The sequence below is a fragment of the Xiphophorus hellerii genome, chromosome 9 (genome assembly GCF_003331165.1).
Source record: "Xiphophorus hellerii strain 12219 chromosome 9, Xiphophorus_hellerii-4.1, whole genome shotgun sequence".
Classification (NCBI taxonomy): domain Eukaryota; kingdom Metazoa; phylum Chordata; class Actinopteri; order Cyprinodontiformes; family Poeciliidae; genus Xiphophorus; species Xiphophorus hellerii.
The window spans coordinates 4,305,801-4,326,898 of record NC_045680.1 but is presented as its reverse complement, the minus strand read 5'-3'; the positions used below and the strand labels follow the sequence as shown (position 1 = coordinate 4,326,898).

The window sequence follows — 21,098 nt, the reverse complement described above, 5'->3', positions numbered from 1 at the left end:
AATGTCTGCACAGATGCTTGCCAGTCGTAGTGTCTGAAAGGAAATGAATACTGGTCTGAGCCACTTTTGAAAACTGCTTTTCTTTGTGATTCATGGTGAGCAATGATCTTTCTTCTCTAAATGTTTTCCAGCTTATACAATGGTGCAAATGTCCTAACTATAGCAATAAAACTAAATACCAAAAACATAAGAAATAGGATAAAATAGTAATTTTTAGGTATTTGATTACAGAAAAATGTAATCAAGAATAAAAGCATTGACTTACTGTTTTGGTCTTTCATGCAAAATTGTCATTCATCCATTGGTTCAAATTTATACGTAAGAAAATATGAAAGTTTAAGCTCTGATATTATCTCAGTCCAAGAAGAGGAAGTTTTTACAACAGAGTTCTAACCATTTTAACATAAAATACAAAAAATAAATAAAAAAAATAGCATGAAGCTGACTTGCAATGTGCCCTACAAAGGAACAGCTGGAGTTAAGGTTAAGAAACGTCACAATGGTTTGTAATAACTCAAGAAACAGGAAACAGTTTTGCATGTCCTGAATTAGTCTTGACTTACTGAAAATGTTTGGCTATGTTCAGTAAGCAAATGGTCTTGCAAACTAGATTTAAATTAGTTTATTTTCTTGTTTGGCTTGTTGAGAATGAATCTCATTTAGGAAAGTTTTGTGTTCAGCATAAATGAGCATAGCTAAAATTGCACAGTATAATTTGAGCTTCAGCTAACTTTGTACATGTGTGCATCATAATTTTGGAAAGAGAAATATTTAAAAGTTCAGAAAAACCTCATTAGAGCCCACTCTAAGGAAATGTTTAGACATGGCGACCCAGGGTTCATGTGGGGGGAAACGCACGCCACCCACATCTGTAGGCCGGTGTACATGCACAAAAAGCTGGTAATATGTGGGCTCTGACAGGACATACCTTCATGCTGATTCAACAAAGAAGTGATTCAGAGCTTTTGCAATGGACACCAGTTTATCAATGAACGTATCCTCTAGTTTTAGCTCCTTAGTTTCCCTTGTTATATATCCTATTTCCTTACTTATTATAATGACTGAACAAAAAATAGTAATGAAATCTAGATTTCTTTTACAGTCTTGTTCTATGTCAGTTAGAAAGTGACCCTTTTGTTTTAGGTATTATTACAGGAGCCTGGTCATTTCACACTTAATCTGGGAAGATTATAATTACTAGCTTTTCCCTGTAGCTTCAGTGAGATGCTTCTTGAACATCCTCCACTTGTAGACTATTTACTGTACAGTGGAACGTCTGATTTCATATTTGTTTGACAGCTCTTTAAATCCTTCTCTGACTCACAAACTTAATCAGTTTTCTTTCTGAAGACCTCAGACAGCTCCGTGGTTCACTCTTACCTCACCAAACGAAGCAAACCAACATAAACATCTAAGGTTTAAACAGAGCAAAAGTCTTTCAAAATGCTGAGGAACCATCTTCTTATCATTCTAATGTATTTTAGAATTCTATTCTAATGCCATTTTAAGTTTTAATTGAGTTTATTATCAAAATTTAACAGAAAATATTAAAAAGCATTTTCTTAAGATCTCAAGCTTCTTAGCATTGTTGCTAAGAAACCTATATGTCTATATCCATATAGGTTTTCATGGGGTTTCCTATTTTTCTCCTTTGTGTGTGTGGGCATGGGTGCGTGCGTGTGTGTGTGTGTGTGTGTGTGTGTGTGTGTGTGTGTTAGCTGTATCACTGAACACCTAATCTAAAATTAGGTTGTTATTTGGGATATACACTGGTATAAATGACAGAAAAATAAATGCAGAAAAGTTTTGAACCTGGACACAGTAAGAAACATTAAAAAACGCCAGAGGTAGAAATTCAGTGAACATCAAACTCTTTTCCAGAAAATGTTGATCCAGAAAACTGAAAAAAGGGTTGGATTTTGTAAAACAAGCTCTGTTCTTCGTTTTGATTTAAAGTGCTCAAATAAAAAAACATTTGTTCTTTCATTCACTCGCATATAGATCATCTGAAAATTACAGATGTAATTTTCGGCTTTGTCATGTTCCAATTCATAATCTGCAGTGTTCCTGACATTGAGAAATAAGAGAAAGTCATATGAGACAGGGCGAGGTGGCGCTCAGTCAGCAGGTGAGTGGACAAAGACTCCTTTACTTCACCCTGATTGCTCTTGTGAATGCTTCTGTTGCGTAACTGCACATCATTCGTCTACGTACAGGAAGAAGGGAAAGGCTAGTCAGCTCTCACCCACATACATTTTTGTCCAGTCTCTGTTTTAGTGTTGATAACCGTTTGTGGTTGTTAGTCACTATTCTGCTATGTTAGTGTTTCTGTTTTTGAAATGACGTTTTTCATTTATTCATTCATGCATTCGTTCATTTGTTTATTTTCCATACTGGTTTTGTCCGGCTGAGGGAAGGGGTGAGTGGGTGGAGGGGTGAGTGGGTGGAGGGGCTTTTCCCAGTGTCTGGAAGCTTCTTCAGCACCACAGGGAGGAGCTGCAGGAGCATGGAGTAAACAGGAAGGGCTGCTGTAACAGCGAATGAATAAAATAAAGGAAAAATGTCAACTAAAGAATTACATTTTTTACCTATAGTTGTATAGTAATAAGAACTTTCTATACATGCTGACTGGCATTAGTACAATTATCTGCTCTGTTCTTACTCATTTTTAAATAACATTTGCGCTATTATTGCACGTCTGTTTTTCTATAATGATATGGGATATGTAAATAGTCCAATGTGCCTATTTCTGTTATAGTGATGTACAGTATAATTATTAATATATATTTTTTAATATATCTTGTTTAAAACCTTTAAGCACTTCTTTTGTGAACCTTTATATTTGGTGCTGCTTTTACACCTGAATTTCCCAATAAAGGTTGTTTCTATTCTATTCTATTCTATTCTATTCTATTCTATTCTATTCTATTCTATTCTATTCTATTCTATTCTATTCTATTTTAATTATCTAAGAAGTTTTTTGTGGAAAATGAACTTTCATGAATATCAGCTGGCACAAACAAAATGTTAGAGAAAAAATATTATGTGTTATTTTCCTTAAAGGTTTCATCTGTCTTACAAGCAAACACCAAAAAAATCATCATTATTTAGGATGAAATGTTAATTCCTATGAGTTTGTGCCACAAATATGCCTGATTTTAAAAAAGAATGATGTCATACTTCATCAGATATTCCTACTTCCTAAGTTTACAGAGTGATTACAAATGTCAAAGGATGCTCCTTGGCTACAAAGCTTACTTTCAGAGTGAGTAATGATGTTACTACAAACAAGAAGCACTTCAGAGCGGTTTAGGTCAGTTTAAACCAGCTGCAGATTCATTCACAGATCATCTATTTGTGTTTTCAAACATCCACAGCAAGCTGTGACAGCTATCTTAACTCCAGGAATTTTCATTTCTGAGAACTTCGGAACCTGATGCTTGATGATTCACGTTTTGTCACGCCACACAAACTTCAAATTATTTTAGTAGGAATTCTTTTAAAATATTAATACACAGTAGTACATAGTTGCTAAGTGAAATTAACATTATATGTGCATAAAGTTTTTTTTTGTTCACCAATAAAAATCTGAACTGTGTGGAGGGCATTTAAATTCTCCTGCCCTGAGTCGATACTTTGTAAAATCCATTCTGGCTACAGTTAAAGCTGCAAATCTGTATGGGTGTGTCTTTACTTGTTTGCAAATCCTAAATGTTTGTCTTTCGGTCTTCAGATTAGGTAGATAAAAGCTATGTATCATGCAGATGTGTATTCAGTATCCCACATAGTTTGCAGTCCTTTGCAGCTGCTAACATGCCTCTCTTTTGCTCCATCCATCTTCCAATCAACTGTCATGCTGCTCTGACCTTCATGCTGCTTTTTCTTCAGTGATGTTAAATCATAAACTTCTGATTTACACTGACATAACATTCCACAGATGTGGACTCTATTAACTGATTTAGTGACTTCTGAAGGCATCTTAATGCACTTTAAAAAAAAAGCATTAAAAGAGTAAAAAATGCTAATATTTCAGGTTTTCTATTTGTAAAACAAATAAAAAACATACATGACTTTCCTTCCACTTCCCCAAAGTGTGCTACTTTCTGTTGCTCTATCATAAATAAGTTAAGGGGATGTTAATACTTTTGCAACAATGTTTTTTTATTTATTTTTTGCTCATTTGTATAATTTGCATTTCCATTGGTTTTGAATCAAATTCTTGTAGAAATGTGAAAAAAAAGGATTTTATAGAAAACCAGCGGAATGCATGCATAAGGATCACTTTACCGAGAATGGGTTAAAAAACATTTACTTTTAAAGATCATTTTAAAAGTTGCCAAGAAAGTTTATCTCCTTGGAAACGCAATACAAAGTAAAAATGGATGACTCAAGACTGGATAGTCCTGTGTTTGCAAGACATAATATGCTGGACAGAAACCAGTTATTGCAGAAAATCTGTATGCGCTTCAACCCTCTCCACTCCTCTTCCGTTCTGGCTCCTGTTTCCACCTTTATCCCACCGTGACTCACCCAGTGTAAACATACACAAACTCTGAGGTTTTCCAATGTTGTCCCAAGAATTATGTTATCATCTTAAACATGAAGAATTGCTGCTTTTGCAATCACTGCCGTTGCTCCTGACATGACATCATGAACCCAGAAAATACCAATGCTAGATAGTTGAGCAAAGAAAAGTAGCACTGTGTTACAATCTAAGTTGTACTCACTACTCTACATTTGCACAAAATGCTCAGAATTACAATTTTTTATTTGTTTCAATCGAATATTTAGAAGTGGATTTATGAAACCGACACTGATATTTAGCAGCTTGGGGACCGATTCCAGACTGTTTCCTGTCCAAATAATCCACAGATATAACTCTACAAGTAGGTCCTCAAAGTTGTGTGTTTAAATGCAATCATGGTCAAGTAGGTGATTACAGACAATAAATATGTGACTTTATGTCTAGTCACAAAATATACTAATAAAGGAGGTTTGTTTGTGGTATAATTATGTTGCAATTTACATCCATGTATTTTTTATAGTCGACACGACGAAATCATTAAATAAATATGAATGTTTCTTCTGTTACAAGGTAAATTTCTGGTGAATTACTTCTGTTTGTTTCTTTTATGCTCACCATTGTTTGTCACCTTCAGATGCCACAGCCTGAACAGGTGTGTGGGATGGGCCGGCCCAGCATTTTATGTTTAAATTGGTGTCACTGATTACATCACTGAGTAGAACCAAATGGAGGATTTTCCTTTTGAATGACATTATTTATTCTCTTAAAAGGAACCTTCCGACTTGCCCTGTTTTAAATATTTTAGTTTGCAGACCATTTAGTTATGTAGATGAATTTGTAAATAAGTTTAATAATCTTATTCCTATTTCTTTGTTTAGATTTTGCTGCGTGGTTTGACCTATTGTCTAGTAGTACAGATTAATGCAATGCAGATGTGTTTCTAATTCTGTTTAAAACTTGCAAGATTTTGGAAGTTTTATGTTAGAAGACAAAGACTGCAAAGAATAAAATCCACCAGGAGGAGCATTGAACAGTCTGCTGATTTCTTACCACCTTTCTTGACGCTCTGACTACACTACATCACACACTGAGGCACAGACTTATTTGATTATAGGAGGATTTATTTCAGACTCAGACGTCTGAGTGGAGTTCAGTGAAACTGAATTGTTTCCCAAAGCACAGTAATCACAGCGTGCCTTTATAGCCTTACAGGCAGTGAACCCACAGCTTCCCATATTTGACATTTTTAAACAGCTCCACCTATAAAAACACTGCCTTCCCTGCAGGCACACATTTCCCAAATGTGACAGTCTGTAGCTTTGATTGTCTGTAAACACTGTTGGCCATCCATAACTTTCCTTCTTAGTCACTTAGTGTAACCCTCTGTCATTGAAATCTCCTCCTGAGATATAAAAAAAAAGCTAATATGCTATAAGACACTACACAGATATTATTAGGAAGATGTATGAACGCAGAAATGAGGATTGTGTCTTGTCTTAGTAGACAGTCGATTTTTTGCCATGTGTGCCTGAAGAACACTGTTAATGAAATTACGGAAATTCATAATAGGTTCCTACATATCGGAAAAGTAAAAGTAGAAACTAATGACTGTTATCCACCCACATACGCAGTAGATTCTGCACAATGTTTATTACAACATTCATACATTTGCTTCTGATCTTCTTGATGTTTAGATAGAGGACTTGGGAGGGATGCATGGATGGATGGATGGATGGATGGATGGATGGATGGATGGATGGATGGATGGATGGATGGAAGGATGGATGGATGGATGGAAGGAAGGAAAAATATTTTGGAAATTTTTAAAATAGAGATTTTCTTATTAAAAAGTGTCTTTTTTTTTTTAACTCAGTAAGTGTCCCATGTCACACTCTTGGGTTTTTCTCTGTTTAATGTAAGATTTTTATTTATTTATCTTTTTTTTTTTCCAACTGCAATGATTCTGCTTATTAAGACCTATTCCTTTCAATTCATGACAAAGCAACCTTGTCTGGAAATTATGTTATTCATCTGTTTGCCAAAGTGGAAGAGTTTTTCTTCTTTTACTGCTGGATTTAGACAAGGCGCGAGATCCAATTTGTTCGTTGCTAACACTAATGTCTAGAGATTGATGTGCAGCATGAGTCAGCATTTGAACCTTAACAGGTTTAACATTTCAGGTTTTAACGTTGAATGTTCAGACTGTGACTCACTGAAAGATGAGACATATTGTGCACAATAAAGACTCATTCACAAATTCAGTTTGTAGGGGGCTATAATTAACTAAGACAATAATTTGAAAATGATAAAAGTATGCGTAGAAGACGTCAAGCCAAAAATTTCCACTGAAATTCCACCGGATCTGAGGCAACATGACATGACTAAACTGAGCATCAGGATCTAACTAGATTTGGGTAGATGGTGACAAAGGAGGAACCAGAGTGAGGAAAACTGAACTGGTGTTAAAGGGGAAATTTATCTGCAAACAATGAACTGCAGAATCTGGTTTACACAACTTTGCAGGAAATAAACACACCTAATGATAAACAGGAAGATTGGTACAAGGGAACAGAGATAAGGTTTACACAACCTACAGAGCCAACCAAAGACAGAGCAAACCTAAAACATACCAACCTTCACAATCTCTCACCTTCACATCTTAAACACTTTGACAGGTGAAAATAAAGGTTTTACGCTAAATAAAATAAGATATTGTAATCATATCAATCAGATTCCACTTTCCTCCACCTTAAACATCTGGTACCTTTCCATTTAATGAGAGCAAGGCTGCGTCACTGCTTTGTGTGAGAGGTTTTGGGGAATGTAAAATAGCAATGTGAAAATCATTAAACCACAACTTATCTGGAACTTATCTCGTGCCAGCCATGTTAAGTGTCACCTTCCATCACGTCAAATAAATAGGAATGAAGAAACTACCTGTAGGTTATTAATGATAGCACTGGCAATTAATTTAAAAAGTTTTTCCATGAAAGTGTAATAATAGTTTCATAGCGTAGATCAGTGAGTGATGGAAACTCTGAATGTGGCATTGAAGTAAGGGAAATATATGCTGATCTTCATGAACTGAGAAATTACAGCTGGCCTAAACTTGCCCTGGTCAGAGTAATAAAAAACAACTGTAACTGTAACAAACAAAGGTGGACACCACACACAATGAGAATCATGATAAGAAGAGTAAAAATAATCCCCAAACTCCCTGTTGTTAAAGTTCTGTTAAAGCAGTGATTGAAGCTGCACTTCACACCTTGTGAATAACTCCAAAACTTATGACTCCACAATCTCAAGGCTGTAATTGTGACTGTATGTTTTTTTCCTTCCACTAAGTTTTCTATTTCTAAGCATATGAGCAGCCAATGTCTTTTGCCTTGTGGTATTGTGGAGCATGACAATGCCTGTTTCACAATGATCATCAGTCTTCCTCATGATAACTTTGACCATGACAATGTCACAACTACATGTTACTGTGTCATTCATTTTATAGGTTTCATGCTATATTTTTCATTTCATAATAGAGGGAATTTTTGTTTTTTATATATTCTCATTATAAAATAAATTTATATAGCACTGAAGGATTGCTGAAATAAATTAATCTTTTGATCATTTTATATTCTTTGAGATGTGGATATATGGCAACTTGATGTATTTTTTTAGTCAAATAAAAAACATAATTATTTGAGCCTGATAATTATATTTTTTTGTATGTTTATAATATCTCTTTTATTGAAATTCCCAACTTTTAAACATTAAGTCTTCACAAAAACTTAACTTTTTTTGTCTCTGTCATTAAATTAAATGAGTTTCAGCCTAAATGTGAGAGAAAATGGTGCTGAATGTCACCTTGTTTAACCCACATTCACAACATTGCTCATCAGCTGCTACGTGCAGAATCTCAACACCAATTAGATGTTGCTTTACTGAATGTTCTCCTCTGGGTGTTCTGTGAATGTCCTGCCAAATAATACCTCTGTCCTCCCTCTGATTCAGAGAGCTCTTTGATTGAGATTTATACTTCTTTTTATTTACCCAAATTAAATTAATTAAGAGTTTTCTGGAAATATTTTATCACACAAACATTACAAGAGGAGTTCCTGTCTGGAATGAACCTTTCACAAAAAAACATTACACATTAAGGTTTTTATTTACGCACCATTTTTACTCCCACGCAATCGTTTTACAGCAACTGAAAAGGTAGAGATAACATGGAAAAATTTGTTAAGATTGTGAAAGGCCTTTGACTGACACCTTAAATATGTCACTGAGACACCCTATTACTAACATGGGAAAGGGACAAAATCTAACAGATGTCATTTTACAACTGTCTTGGTATTAGTCACCATGTCTGATGAACAGGCTAACTGATCAACACTGATACCAAAATGTGACTGATAACAGGTGTTAGTCCTTCTTTATGAATCAAGTCATTCGCAACATTTTAGTTTGTTGATTTGATAGGGTGTACCCAAGGATGCCATCGACCTTCTGCATGAAAAACGCTTCAGATCAAGCAGTTCAATATTGGGTCAAATATTTGGTTTGGGTCAAATATTTAATCTGGGCTGTGTGAAAACAAGGTGTGTGGTTTATGGTTATGATGCCCCACAGTCTCATTCACAGGTAAATGATCAGTAAACAAAGCATAACAAACACATTTTGTCATGTGCTGCCCCCTCACACAGAAGGACTCCTGGGTGAAGAGCCACATTACCCATATCAGTACCTGAAACTGTGGCTGTAATTTCACACATTAGGGGCAATTTAGAATCAACAATAAGCTTCAGATTCATAGTTTTTGAATAAAATACCCGCCCAACTCACACAGAAAAGTCCCTGATTCGGAGATATCCCGACTGTGAGAGGACATTGCAAACACAAACTATGCCACCTGTTTCAACACCCTAGGTTATAAAAATCAGTAACACTCCTATGACTATTAAAGTTTCACAAAAAGTAAATACAGAGCCGTGTCAGTTAGTTAAGAGCAGAGTCGAGATTTGTAAAGTCAACAAATGGTCTTTGTACTATGAAAAAGACCAAAACAAAAGCTGGCTTTAACCAACAATTGTGGGGTTACTAATTTAGACATTGGTTTATTTTTTTAAATGCATTCAAAGATGGGAAAACCATAACTTCATAAGAAATGTATATTCTTGAGCAAGTGGTAGTTTTCCAAAGTTCTTTAAGAATAAATAATTAGAGTCAAAACTGTGCTGTTATTTAATCAAATCTATCTTAACCCTATCATTGGTATGCAGGAGGCAATGACCGAAAAAATGTTGTCTTCTCCCTATGAAAGCAATATTAATTAGTAACCAAAAAAACTAAACTTCTCCTGAGGATTTTTAAATGTATTCTTATCAGTTTTACGTGCAGCTCAGACAATAAAACCTGATAAACGGTATCCCTCCCAACATTTCTGGCATGCTGTTTCGTCTGTTGAGTCTACTTTTCATAGATGGCCGTGTTTGACATATTAGAGTGATGAGTGAGAGCGCGTCTGATGGATGAGCAATAATATTGTCGACGTAACCACACGTCGACTTGTTGTGAGGCAATTTAACGACTGTTTTAGGTTTTTCTTTATCTCTTTATCTTACGTGACACATTTTGACAAATAATAAAAACAAATTTTCTGGGTGACCTCTAAAGGGCGTTACATATAACTCCACAAGCAGCTTACATTTAGAAAATGTTTTAGTGTTGAAACTCTTAAAAACTGGACGCTTGAAGCATAATGTAAACATCCAACATTTCAACTATAGTCTGAATGTTTCAAAAAAAACTTTACTTACTCTGTAAAGATGCTGGTAGACATGAAGCTTATGAACAGTTTTAAGGATGCTTGTTTAACCAATGGAGGATCTATGATTCATTCGGACATAAGATAGTCAGGAAATTCAGGCGAAACAATTAACGCCTTCCAACTTCTTTAGAATTAAGATGGAAAGTTTCAGGGAAGTGAAAGAAATCAAATACATTTCATTAATTGGTCAGCAAGTTGGAACACCTCTACACAAACCAAAGGCATTTCAGTTTGCTGGTATTGATTATGCAGATGTGTTCTTATACAATGTCAAGCTGGAAAGACATCAGAAAGAATCTTAGAAAGATATTGTTGCTGTAGGTTGAAAGTGCTTCAATGACATTTTGAAATAATTTGAGGGTGAAATAATTTGAGTTTCATACAGGTGGAAAATATTTATTGAGAGAATGGGTACCATAAACATAGTAGAATCAAACTGACAAGTAAGTGATTGAACCTAACATGGGTGATGATTACTAGATAAAGAATACGTGGTTGTTAGTGAAGAAGGGAGGAAGAGAGGAGAGAACCGAGTGAACATACTGAGAGGAATAACTAATCGAAATAAAACAACACAATGAAAACACAGAGATCTGACAAAATATCTTAAACAAGATGTAACCCCCCACTATGCCTAAAAAGACTAAATACAAAATACAAAGCTACAATACAGAAACACAAGAAAGGATGTAAAGATAAACCACAAAACTCAAAGTGCTTAAATCCTAAGAGCCAAAACACACCAATTTCAGACTCTTCAAGTTTCAGTTCAAGACAGGATGATTAGAAAAGATTGTACATGTATAAACTCCTTGAGGAAAAAAACAATATGGCAGCTTGACTTGAGTTTAGCTTGAATGAGTCACACTTTGGCTCAAATTAGAGGCGATAGGCCATGAATGAAGAAACCCAAACAGAATATCATTAGTTTAACCAACTGTTAAACACGGTGGTGGAAGGGCTTAAGTTTTACCCACAGGATCTGAAAACCTTCCAGTCATTGAGTCACGTTTGAACTCTTTTAGTTGCAAATGGGAGGCCATCATATAGGCTGACTATAGTTGAACCTTGACCCCAAATTGGATCATACAAGCAATGAAGTAATGTCTAAAAGACACCAAAGTAATGACAGACATTGACAATCATATGGAACCTGACGGTGTTATTTGTGCCTAAAGGTGAGTGCAAACTGTTGAATACCATTACAGACATCATTGGCAGTCATGAAATTTTTCTCTCTGTTTTCTATTGACACCACAGGCCTCTTGGCAAAGAATCAGTTTCCAATGTTATCAGACACTACCCACACCCTGTGGGTGGAGTCAGTTTCTTAAATTAAAACTATGATAATTAAATATTTTAATGGTTTTGAGCAACAAGGTGATACGCAAAGCGCTATTTACTGAAAGCTGAATCAGTTAAAATTTGTTTAATTTTAACTGATTTAATTTCCCTTTGGGAGTGTGAGACCATTTCCAGGTCTCACGCCCCTTCTTTTGTCCTCTACTTATCAATGGTCATTAGGTAGTGGACATTAAATTTGTTACTAAAAAAACACAGAACTCCCATGCCACCCAAGACCACTTTAAAACCCCTCATCTAAGAACCATGCAGGTAGTTTAACCTGAAAAAGTTCTTCTATGTAATGTTTATAGTTTCTTAGGCCAAGATATATCCAACTAAGGTAATTTTGGTGTGAGAGATGATGTTGAAATTGAACGTATTGCTCATTGCTTTGGTAGTTTCTATGTGCTTCTGAACTGTAGTCATCAAGTGTAACATCTGGATTGTAAATGAAAAAGTCTCTCACACCGAAAGTCGCCGAGTGATGAAGTGGAGACATTGGAATGAGGAAAAGGAAACAGTGTTTAGATGTTTGGATCATTTAAGTTTTCTATCATTTGTTTCTATTCTTGATACATATTCTTCCTTGTTTTCTTTTTAATTTGGTACAATTAAAAACCCTTAATGCTTAAGATCAGGTTATTAGCCTGATCTTAAGGGAATCAGATTAATAACATGTTATTAACCTGATTCCCTTAAGATTGTTATTGTCAGGAATCACAATAAAACATAGAAAAAGTAGTAATCAATTATTAGATCTCTTCCTCCTTGGTACACAATGCCTTGTTGTTGGAGGGAATTTCTCTTTCTCTTGTGTTTTTCTGAACTTCCTGAAGGAACCGCTTCTTGTTTTCTGTGTTTTCTGTAACAAAGCCAAGTGAATAAAGACTTTTTAAAAAAAAATCAAAGTCTGACATTTCTTCCTCTGCTTCATATCTCATAGATTGCTTTTCTTTTTTTATTCTGTCTTTTTATTACCTGATATCAGACATGACTGTGCGCTCACGTGTCCACAAACCACGTAGTATGCTTATGGGTAAACTCACAGCTACATACAAAGTTTTGTCAATAACCATGGTAACATTTTATTAATTTTAACAGGCCAAACCTAATAAAACATTAAAACTATTTGTTGGTAGTTTGCACTTAGCCTTGAATTCCCCCTCATCACCCTCAGGCTCGTTTCCTGTCACCATGACCTCAACAGTGTGTTTCTAGTTGAAGTATGACAGACATGTTATTAGCTAGGATGTGTCAACCCTGAAGCAAAACCTCCATCATTAAGAAAGAATGACATGGGGATGTTCCATGTAGCTAAGGAGCAGCTTTGTTGAGTCTCAGACAAACACTGACAATAAAACCCAAACAAGTCACATGATCAGTTTGCTTTTATTTGAGTTTATTATATATATATTTTTAGCATATTTTGGACTGTACAAACCAAGGTATTCAGAGTGAAGGTTAAAAAAATTCTGTGTCCACATTTTGTAACTGATTTGTGTCAAACCTCACAATGATTTAAGACATTGATTTTTCTAGATTTTTACGTCTTTTTTAAAAAAAAAAAGGTTTTACAGGACATGTGAGTTATGCGTGTTTAGATTTTCAGAGAATATTTAAAGTTCTCACTTCCCCTTTTACATTTGCGTGGAAATGCCTTTGATTCAAAAGAAAAATATACAGTACAGCAATGGAATAAATTTAGACCACATCGTTGTTGCAGCTTAAATAGGATTTAGGACGGAAAATAACATGAAGGTGGTTCGGATACAAGTTTGAGATTAACAGATCCTCAAACAGTGTGTGTTAACTCAATGTGCTAGCAGAAAACATATCAGCACTGACATCAGAGAAGAAACTGTTGTTGCCTATAAATGTCAAGTCACGTTTGAACTGATTTCTAATAGTTTTCACTTGACTGCTTAGGTTGGACGTGAGTTCTGAGGGACTTTCAGAAGAACTAATTTAATTCAAGATAATTCAGAGCCACATTTCCTTTGTGCCTTTGCACCACTTTCCAGCTGACCTACACTGCACCACTTGCAAGGTGTCACGTAATTCTGGTGATGGTCCCACTCCCACTGTAAGTCTGGCTCCTGAGCAGTGAGAAGGACAAAAAACATGCTGAGCTGTCCTGATCATCTCCTGCACTCGGGCCCACGCTCTGTTCATCCTAATTAGATCCACACAAAGCAAGATGGGTTCCCCTTGCCCGATCTCATAGAGCAGGATCTGAGCAGGCCACACATTGACGTACAACCATAGTCACAGTCATGCTCTGGCATCAGACAGTGAGGAAATAACAACTTACTAATAATGCCTCCACACAATCAGGTCGTTTTCGTGCTGTGATAGGCCAAGTTCTTCCAACGGGATATCCCGAGCCAAACATTATGTGATGGAGAAGCAACTCTTTATGAGGATGAGCTGAGATGACAACTGATGCACATGACTTAATTAATACAATGCTCTTAGTCCTGCATGTGGGTGTGTTTTCATTTGGATGTGGAAGCTGTTTCTTTTGTGAGAAATGCGATGGAAAACTTTCTATTGAGGTTAGAGAGGACGATGTCTAGCGCTGGCGAGCTGATTCACGACACCATGCTGCCTGTCACGTCTGCATTTTTGTCGTCATGTTTGAAGTGGACAGGGTCCTCTGGAGACTTTATCCTCCACCCACTTGCTGCATCTCTTCCAACAGAGGCTGGGTGTATGTTTTCAGAATCGGAGGTATTTCTTATACATCAATTACAGTAAAGCTGTTTTTTCCCAGAACCTTTTCCCAGAAAACTTGGCAGCTGGAAACCATAATAATGCCCCATTTTGTGTGATAATTTCCCCTATTTCTCTTTCATTACATACAATGTACAATGTAAGGAAATGCCATGTTTAAAAATGAAGAGTTTATGAAATAAGCCAGTAAATCTCTGACAAAAAAACATAAAAGTTTAAGAGAAATGTACTGAAGCCATCTGAACCATTTCATCTTGTAACTTATCTGCACTGCCTTGGCATAAATCTTGTTGGGTCTGACAAGCACGTACATGTTTTATCTGTACTGTTGAGATGTGAAAGCTCTTGCAGCTGCACAAAAATGTGAGCGTAGGCTGAATAAATCCTGCACAGACTACTCACAGGGTACTGGTTTATTAAAGCTCACTGGAGCTTTCATATCAGTCACATTTATTCTCTTGCTAATAGAGTTCAGGAGCAAAACAAGTACAAGGCTGAAGAGGTGCAACATTTACCAATAAAAAGGATCAGTCAGTTAAAACACTGGCCTTGGTGTTTGCTTTGTTTTGTGCCATTTAAAGTTAAACAACTCAGATTAATAATTACATTGTTGTTCCCATTTTCATGAGAACAGATAGGGTGTTTACATATATATATATACTGTATATGTAGTGTGAATGGCAACTTCTCTACTTGTAAAGTGTGAATGTCAGAGTTTTTGACCTTGTGAAGCACAGCTGACTGAATATTTCATTACATGAAACCGGAACTATGTCCTCTTGTAACTGTTTGACTTCTTGAATTTGCTAAATTAATTCCCATTACAATTTGGGATCTGGCTGCTAAAATTGAACTCAGCTTGATGATTTGAAACATGTAAGTGATAAATAAAAGCAAAAACAAAAGAAAGCTGAAAGGTCAGATGTACATTTTTAAAGTATTCCCATTGCAAAAACTACTTTACAAGAGTCAGAATCCTGTTTTTTTGTTCTGTGGACTGTACAATTAAAATGGGGACGAGTACATGAGAATGTGCAATTTAAGAATGAAATGCATGTTGATCTTCAGAATTCAGGAAAAGGCTACCAAAGAAAAAAATAGATACTTGCCTAAAATTTCATAGACAGAGCAAGAAATAAAAAGTTTAAAAGTGAAAATGTAACAAGGAAGGCTGACAAGGATTAAATCAGATGGGACAAATAATTTATTTTAAAGTTTGTTACGTTTATCTTCCAGGTGTGGCAATAATTTTGGATGGAGCTGTACTTGAACATCAAGTTAGTTATCTAGAGAAATAAGAAGCACAAAAAGAAAGGGTGTGTTTTCTTCTTTTCATTGGTAGGCTGAATAATACATTTAAATGATTGAGAACAGGCCTAAAAAATTCAAAAAACAAGAAGTTTCAAGAATTTGAAAATGTGTGTTTTAAGTTTAAAGTAGACAGAAAGGAAGTCCAAAAATTGTGCCAGTTCTGCCAGAGTTTATTCAATTCAAACAAGAACATGCCACATACTGCTTCTTACACTCATATTACACAATTCATGACATTTCATTTGAAGATTTCTGCAATTTAGACACATATACTGACATTCCAAGTTCTCTTTAAAAAAAAAAAAATCTGTGAATTAGTAGAAAAAATAGAAATGCATATTGCAGTGTACTGCATCAGACCTATGAATCAGTCATGATGAATGTAACCATGATGTTTTCCAGTTTTAGCCATATGTGTGCAAATCTACAGAAATTATCTTCATGAAACAATAGGAATGCAATGAGTACGACTGCGGCTGAAAGTCTAAAACTTCAAGTATTAGGTATCAGTGAAGTTATCAATTATTTTTAAATTACAATAATAACTTAAGGCACTTAATAAATTAACACATACTTGGAAAAATCTACAAATAAAAAGACAAATAAATAAAAAATATAAATACAAAATAAATATTAAATAACATCTTTTCTTTTAAACTCAGTATTTAGAGCTCAGAAGTCCTTTCTTTCAGAATGACTGTGGGGTTAGGGTTACTGCCGCGCGACTGCGACGTGCTCGAGTTGATGGTCATGGATCCGGTCTCTTTGATGTCAGGCACATAAAAGGACGCCACTGGACAGGGACCTTGAACGTTGTTGCAAACTAGCCTCTGCAGGGAGGCGGTGTTGACGATGTCAAAGCCGACTGAGCCTCCAAAGGTGCTGGGCTTCCAGTACTCTGGTGAGCAAATGGGATTCCCCATCAGGCCTTTGAGGGAGAAAGGAGCCCCCATCTCCACCATCGTCTCCCCAAAAATGGCGTTCGGCCGGGGCTTCTCCACGAGCAGGCCGAGGTAGAGCTCCACAGCGTCAACGTCTCCATACAGCTCCTCCAGTATGGCGGCCATTTCTTTTTCTCCTGTAGAGAAAAAGATAAACGGTTTTAGCTTGTGGTTCAATCTGGCTTGTCTCACTTGCACCACTTCTTAACTTTCCAATTTGATCTTTCCTTTGTCTCCTCACATCTAACCTTTTCCTTAATAACCTCTTAATACCTCTTGGGGTAGTTTTCCTATCCCTCCCTGGAGCTGCTGGTCTCTCTTGTAAGTTTACATCTTTGCTCTTTGTAATGACAATCTGCTTACATTATGCCAGGATGTAATGAACATCTGCCTCTTACAGACATGGAAATAAACATTTAACCTCCCAAACTGCTGGGGTGTAAGTGCAAAAGCATGTCCTTAATAAAACCTAAGTATGTCAAGAGCTGTGTTCAGTAGCTTTAGGTATGCTTTTCAAACTTGTTGACAATTAGACAAAGCAGTAAGAGTCTGGCATTACATGGAAGAGTTGATAATTTCCTGGTAATCCTTTTGTGTCATCTGCTCCACCTACATGTATCAGTCTTTGTTAGTGGTGTTGAATTTGTCTCACCTGTCATGTCTTCAAACGAGGTGTAGGGCTTCATGGAGAATCTCTTCCTGTAGGCATTGAGGGATTGGTAGCGCATTTTTCTGCTGTTCTCGATGGACTTGATGGCGACATACAAGATGGGTCCCGGAACGTTCCTCCCACCAGCAACCTGTAAAAGGGGAATACAATTTTTAAAGTCATGAAGCTTTAGAGTCATGTTGGGGTTAAAATGTAGCTGTTCCTGCAGCTGCATTGAGAGTCCTTACCCGTCCTGCAGTCTGCTTGGTAAATGAATCCACCAGGTTGTGGATGCCGTGCTCGGTCATCACAGTGGTGTTGAAGACAAACTCTTTGTAGCTGTAATCCCTCTCCTCGACGTGGAAGCTGTCAGGCATCAGAGGGTGCCAGTGGTAAAGAGTGTTGAACTCTGATGCGATGCGGTTTTGGTACTGGAAGCGTTTGCTGAAGAGCAGCTCTGGGTCAAACTTCAGTTTGAAGTGATATCCGCTCAGGTGCTGCACGTAGTCCTCAATCACAATCTTGATGGTCTCACCTACAGAGATGAAATATGTAATCAAATTTAGGCTATTCTTTCTGCTTAATTTGCATTTTGAAAAAAATATTTCCACTTCCTGCTGCAAAAAGGAAACTGACATTTCATTACTGCCAAGCCAAAACACGCTACTGTGATTATGATCAATAGCGCTATTCAAGGAATACCAAAACTAGAAACACAACTTCCTCTCCTCGAAACTATTATCAGCCATTCCGCATTCTTGGCGACGTTACGGGAAATATCTTTAAAATTTTTTTGCAGAAGTCAAAATTTCTCACCAATAAGGATGAGCCGAGAGGTCTGAAAGAGTCTTTCGTCATCCCAGTCTGGGTGAACTTCCTTCAAAACGTCACACACCCGGTTGTGCTCACGGAGCCAGATGGTGGCATACATCATGAGGCCTGGGACCAGACCGAACGCCTCGTGGCCAACAGCGAAGCGCTGAGAGTCTGGGATGTGTGGCGGGTAGTGCATTTCAACACCAACATCCTTAACCAGTGGAGGGTACACCTCTCCCTTTATCATCTGTAGAGTTACACAAGAAGGACAAAAAGGAAGTGTGAGACACAGATGTGGATTTGAAGCCTTTGTCTTAATGAAATGTGGCTCTCAGCTCTTACCTGATATTTAAGCTTTCCGTCCTTGAAAAGCCTCAGTTTATGTTGCTTCTCCAGGTTTTCACCATAAATGTGGCCGAGATCAACCTAAAAAAACCAAAAACATTTTCAGGTCATGATTTAATTTTTCTTACAAGACACCTTGTTTAATAATCTATTCTGAATTAGATTTGACTACTCACCCCGTGGCCTTTAGCCACTGTGAAAGCAGGTCCGTTCTTCATATCAGACTTGAAGAACTGGTGTGTGAAGTGTTGCGCGAAGAACGCAAACATCAAGCTGGTACCCTGTGGGTCTGGAATAAACCGTCTCCTCACCAAGAGCTTTTCCGCCAAAACCTTGACATCAGGTAGCTCCTTTTTACCTGAAAACAACAAGACAAACATCAGCTTAAATACAGCAGGAAGCTGGCTTGTGTTTATGATATGATTTCAGGGCAAATGTTCAAAAATGTGCTTTCTTTGTGGCATGCTGGGACAGGTTTGGGCTTGCTTTCATAAGACTGTTTCCTCTCACACAAGCAGAAAAACAAAAGGTTTTATTGTGATCTTCCACTGATGTAATAGGAACGGGACGCTCTTGTGCTTTAAATAAGAATCTAAGAAAACTGGTTCTCCTGAAGCGCAGAAAGTGTACTCACCTACGACTCCCATAGGGGTTGGGCAGTCAGCCGGAACTGGAGGAAGGGCACGGGTATAGTAGGACAGATTGGAATAGGCTTCCCAGCTTTTGTATCCATAATCCGCATTGTAAGTAGGAGGACTGTCAATCATATGGGATCGTGCTAGAACGAGGAAGGACATTATTTATTTATTCATGTTGCATAAACTTACAACTTGTTTCTGTATAAATTACTTAATTTCTCCACTGAGTAAAAAGCAGAGGCTTACATGTCAAGACATATTTCATGATGGCATCTCTGAGAAATGAGATATTGTTGATGATGTTCCAGAAACCCTTGAAGTGGGTGAGGATGTAGTGCACCGTGTTGGGTGAAGGCTTTAGGGAAACTTTTATCCAAGTGAGGAACTCAGCTGCAAATGACAGAAATGGGGAAGATGAGTTAAGATGTCAACAGCAGCTCCAATGTATCAATTCGAAATAAAATAGGGGTTTCTTTTTATGCACTTACGTGTTGTGCAGTTTTGTCCATAAAAACCAGTGCGTGTGCAGTCGCATTCATAGTTTTCTGAACCCATCGCTGTGCACACACCCCTGTTCTGGCATGGCTCTGAGCAGCAGGGGTTACCTACAGCGGAGACATTTAGTAAAAATAAAGATCAACATCCTAGAAAGCATTTTAAACATTTCAATTACACAATTCAGACACAGACTCGACAATCAAACTTTAATCTAAAACAATAAAAAACTTACTTCTAAAGTAATTTATCTAACTTAAAATTCATACGAAATTACTTTTAAAGTTATTTTTTCTTACCTCCATTGCATAAAGAAACGCTGGTTGCCAGCAGTAAAGCAGCAAGTGTTAAGAAAAGATCCATTCTGCTATGTACTCTCTTCATTTTGCGAGCCGGTCTCTTTGTCTGCGAGAAGTAAATAAGAGGCAACGCAGACCTGACGCTACATTTATACTCTGAAGTCGCCGCCCACTCTGACCTATTACCTATTAACGGAAGTCTGATTATGGACTATCAAACGAAGAAAAAAAAAGGACAATTTTACAGAACACTCAAATTTCATAAAAGAGATGTATTTTATTAAAATAGTGTTTGACATTATAATAATGATGTTTATTAGTGTTTCTGTATGTTATACTCGCAAATTGACATAGATAAAAAGAAAAAGAAAAGACAACGAATTGAAACAAAATGGTTATAGGTTGACTTTGAGAGAGTTTTTTTTTTAAATTAAATTGTAAAAATAAATAGTTATTCTTTTCCTCGTCGGTTTTAAAATGTATTGTTAAATTAAATGATTTCAAGAATTTGTGCTAACAGCAAAATGAGACCCAGAATGCTGTAGCCTCGCTGTAAATCAGATGAGAAACGGACAGAGAAAGAATACTGGAAATAGGAAGACTATTTATGCTATGAATTAATGAATGGAAAAAGGGTATGATTATATAAGTTAAACTTCATCATACTCCTTTTCAGACTCGCAGTCACCGAATAAGTGTTGTATTTACATGTAGGCTACTTGAGTATGTAAGTTTGATAGTAAGGTATTGCATTTACACTTAGAAACACAAAAGTCTTTATTATTATTAGGTTTTGTTGGTGAAATGTCTGAAATAAATTATCATCAAATCAAATCAAAGAGTGGTTTTAAGGAGGACGGCAACACGATTTATTTTATGTAGAAAAACAAGTATATGTATAAACATCAAGATAAAAAGATCTTATATCACTTGACCTAAACGTAACACGTCAACCTGAATGCATGTCAATCAAACCATAACATTATTTTTATTATTCCTCTGATGTATTAATCATACAGATGACAATTACATTGGCTTTTCAAGCCGAAATGAAAGGTCTGCAACGTATGGCAGAAAAATAAATCAACGTTCTTGTTGGATCAATTAAGTTGAAGTGATGTGATCATATTTAAATAATAGATGGAGAACTTTAATCATACGATATTTAAAAACACCCCCCA

At 36.5% G+C, this 21,098-nt stretch overlaps 1 protein-coding gene across 1 annotated transcript; it reads right to left on the bottom strand.

Moving 5' to 3' along the window:
- Positions 1-15,883: 15,883 nt before the first annotated feature.
- ptgs2b (prostaglandin-endoperoxide synthase 2b) lies at positions 15,884-20,036 on the bottom strand. Its single transcript, XM_032572827.1, has 10 exons — positions 19,918-20,036; positions 19,612-19,728; positions 19,370-19,513; positions 19,120-19,263; positions 18,662-18,843; positions 18,483-18,566; positions 18,141-18,387; positions 17,573-17,859; positions 17,328-17,475; positions 15,884-16,812 (listed from the first exon to the last, which is right to left on the bottom strand). Exons 1-10 carry the CDS (start codon positions 20,000-20,002, stop codon positions 16,400-16,402), a joined length of 1,851 nt encoding a protein of 616 aa, XP_032428718.1. The 5' UTR covers positions 20,003-20,036; the 3' UTR covers positions 15,884-16,399.
- Positions 20,037-21,098: the final 1,062 nt, after the last annotated feature.

Bases quoted from the DNA above. Each gene is read 5' to 3' on its own strand.
- ptgs2b (XM_032572827.1), bottom strand. From the start codon at position 20,002: ATGAAGAGAGTACATAGCAGAATGGATCTTTTCTTAACACTTGCTGCT. The intron at 19,264-19,369 runs GTAAGCCTCTGC...TCCTCGTTCTAG, and splicing joins CATGAAATATGTCTTGACAT to CACGATCCCATATGATTGAC. The intron at 18,388-18,482 runs GTAAGAGCTGAG...GTAACTCTACAG, and splicing joins ACGGAAAGCTTAAATATCAG to ATGATAAAGGGAGAGGTGTA.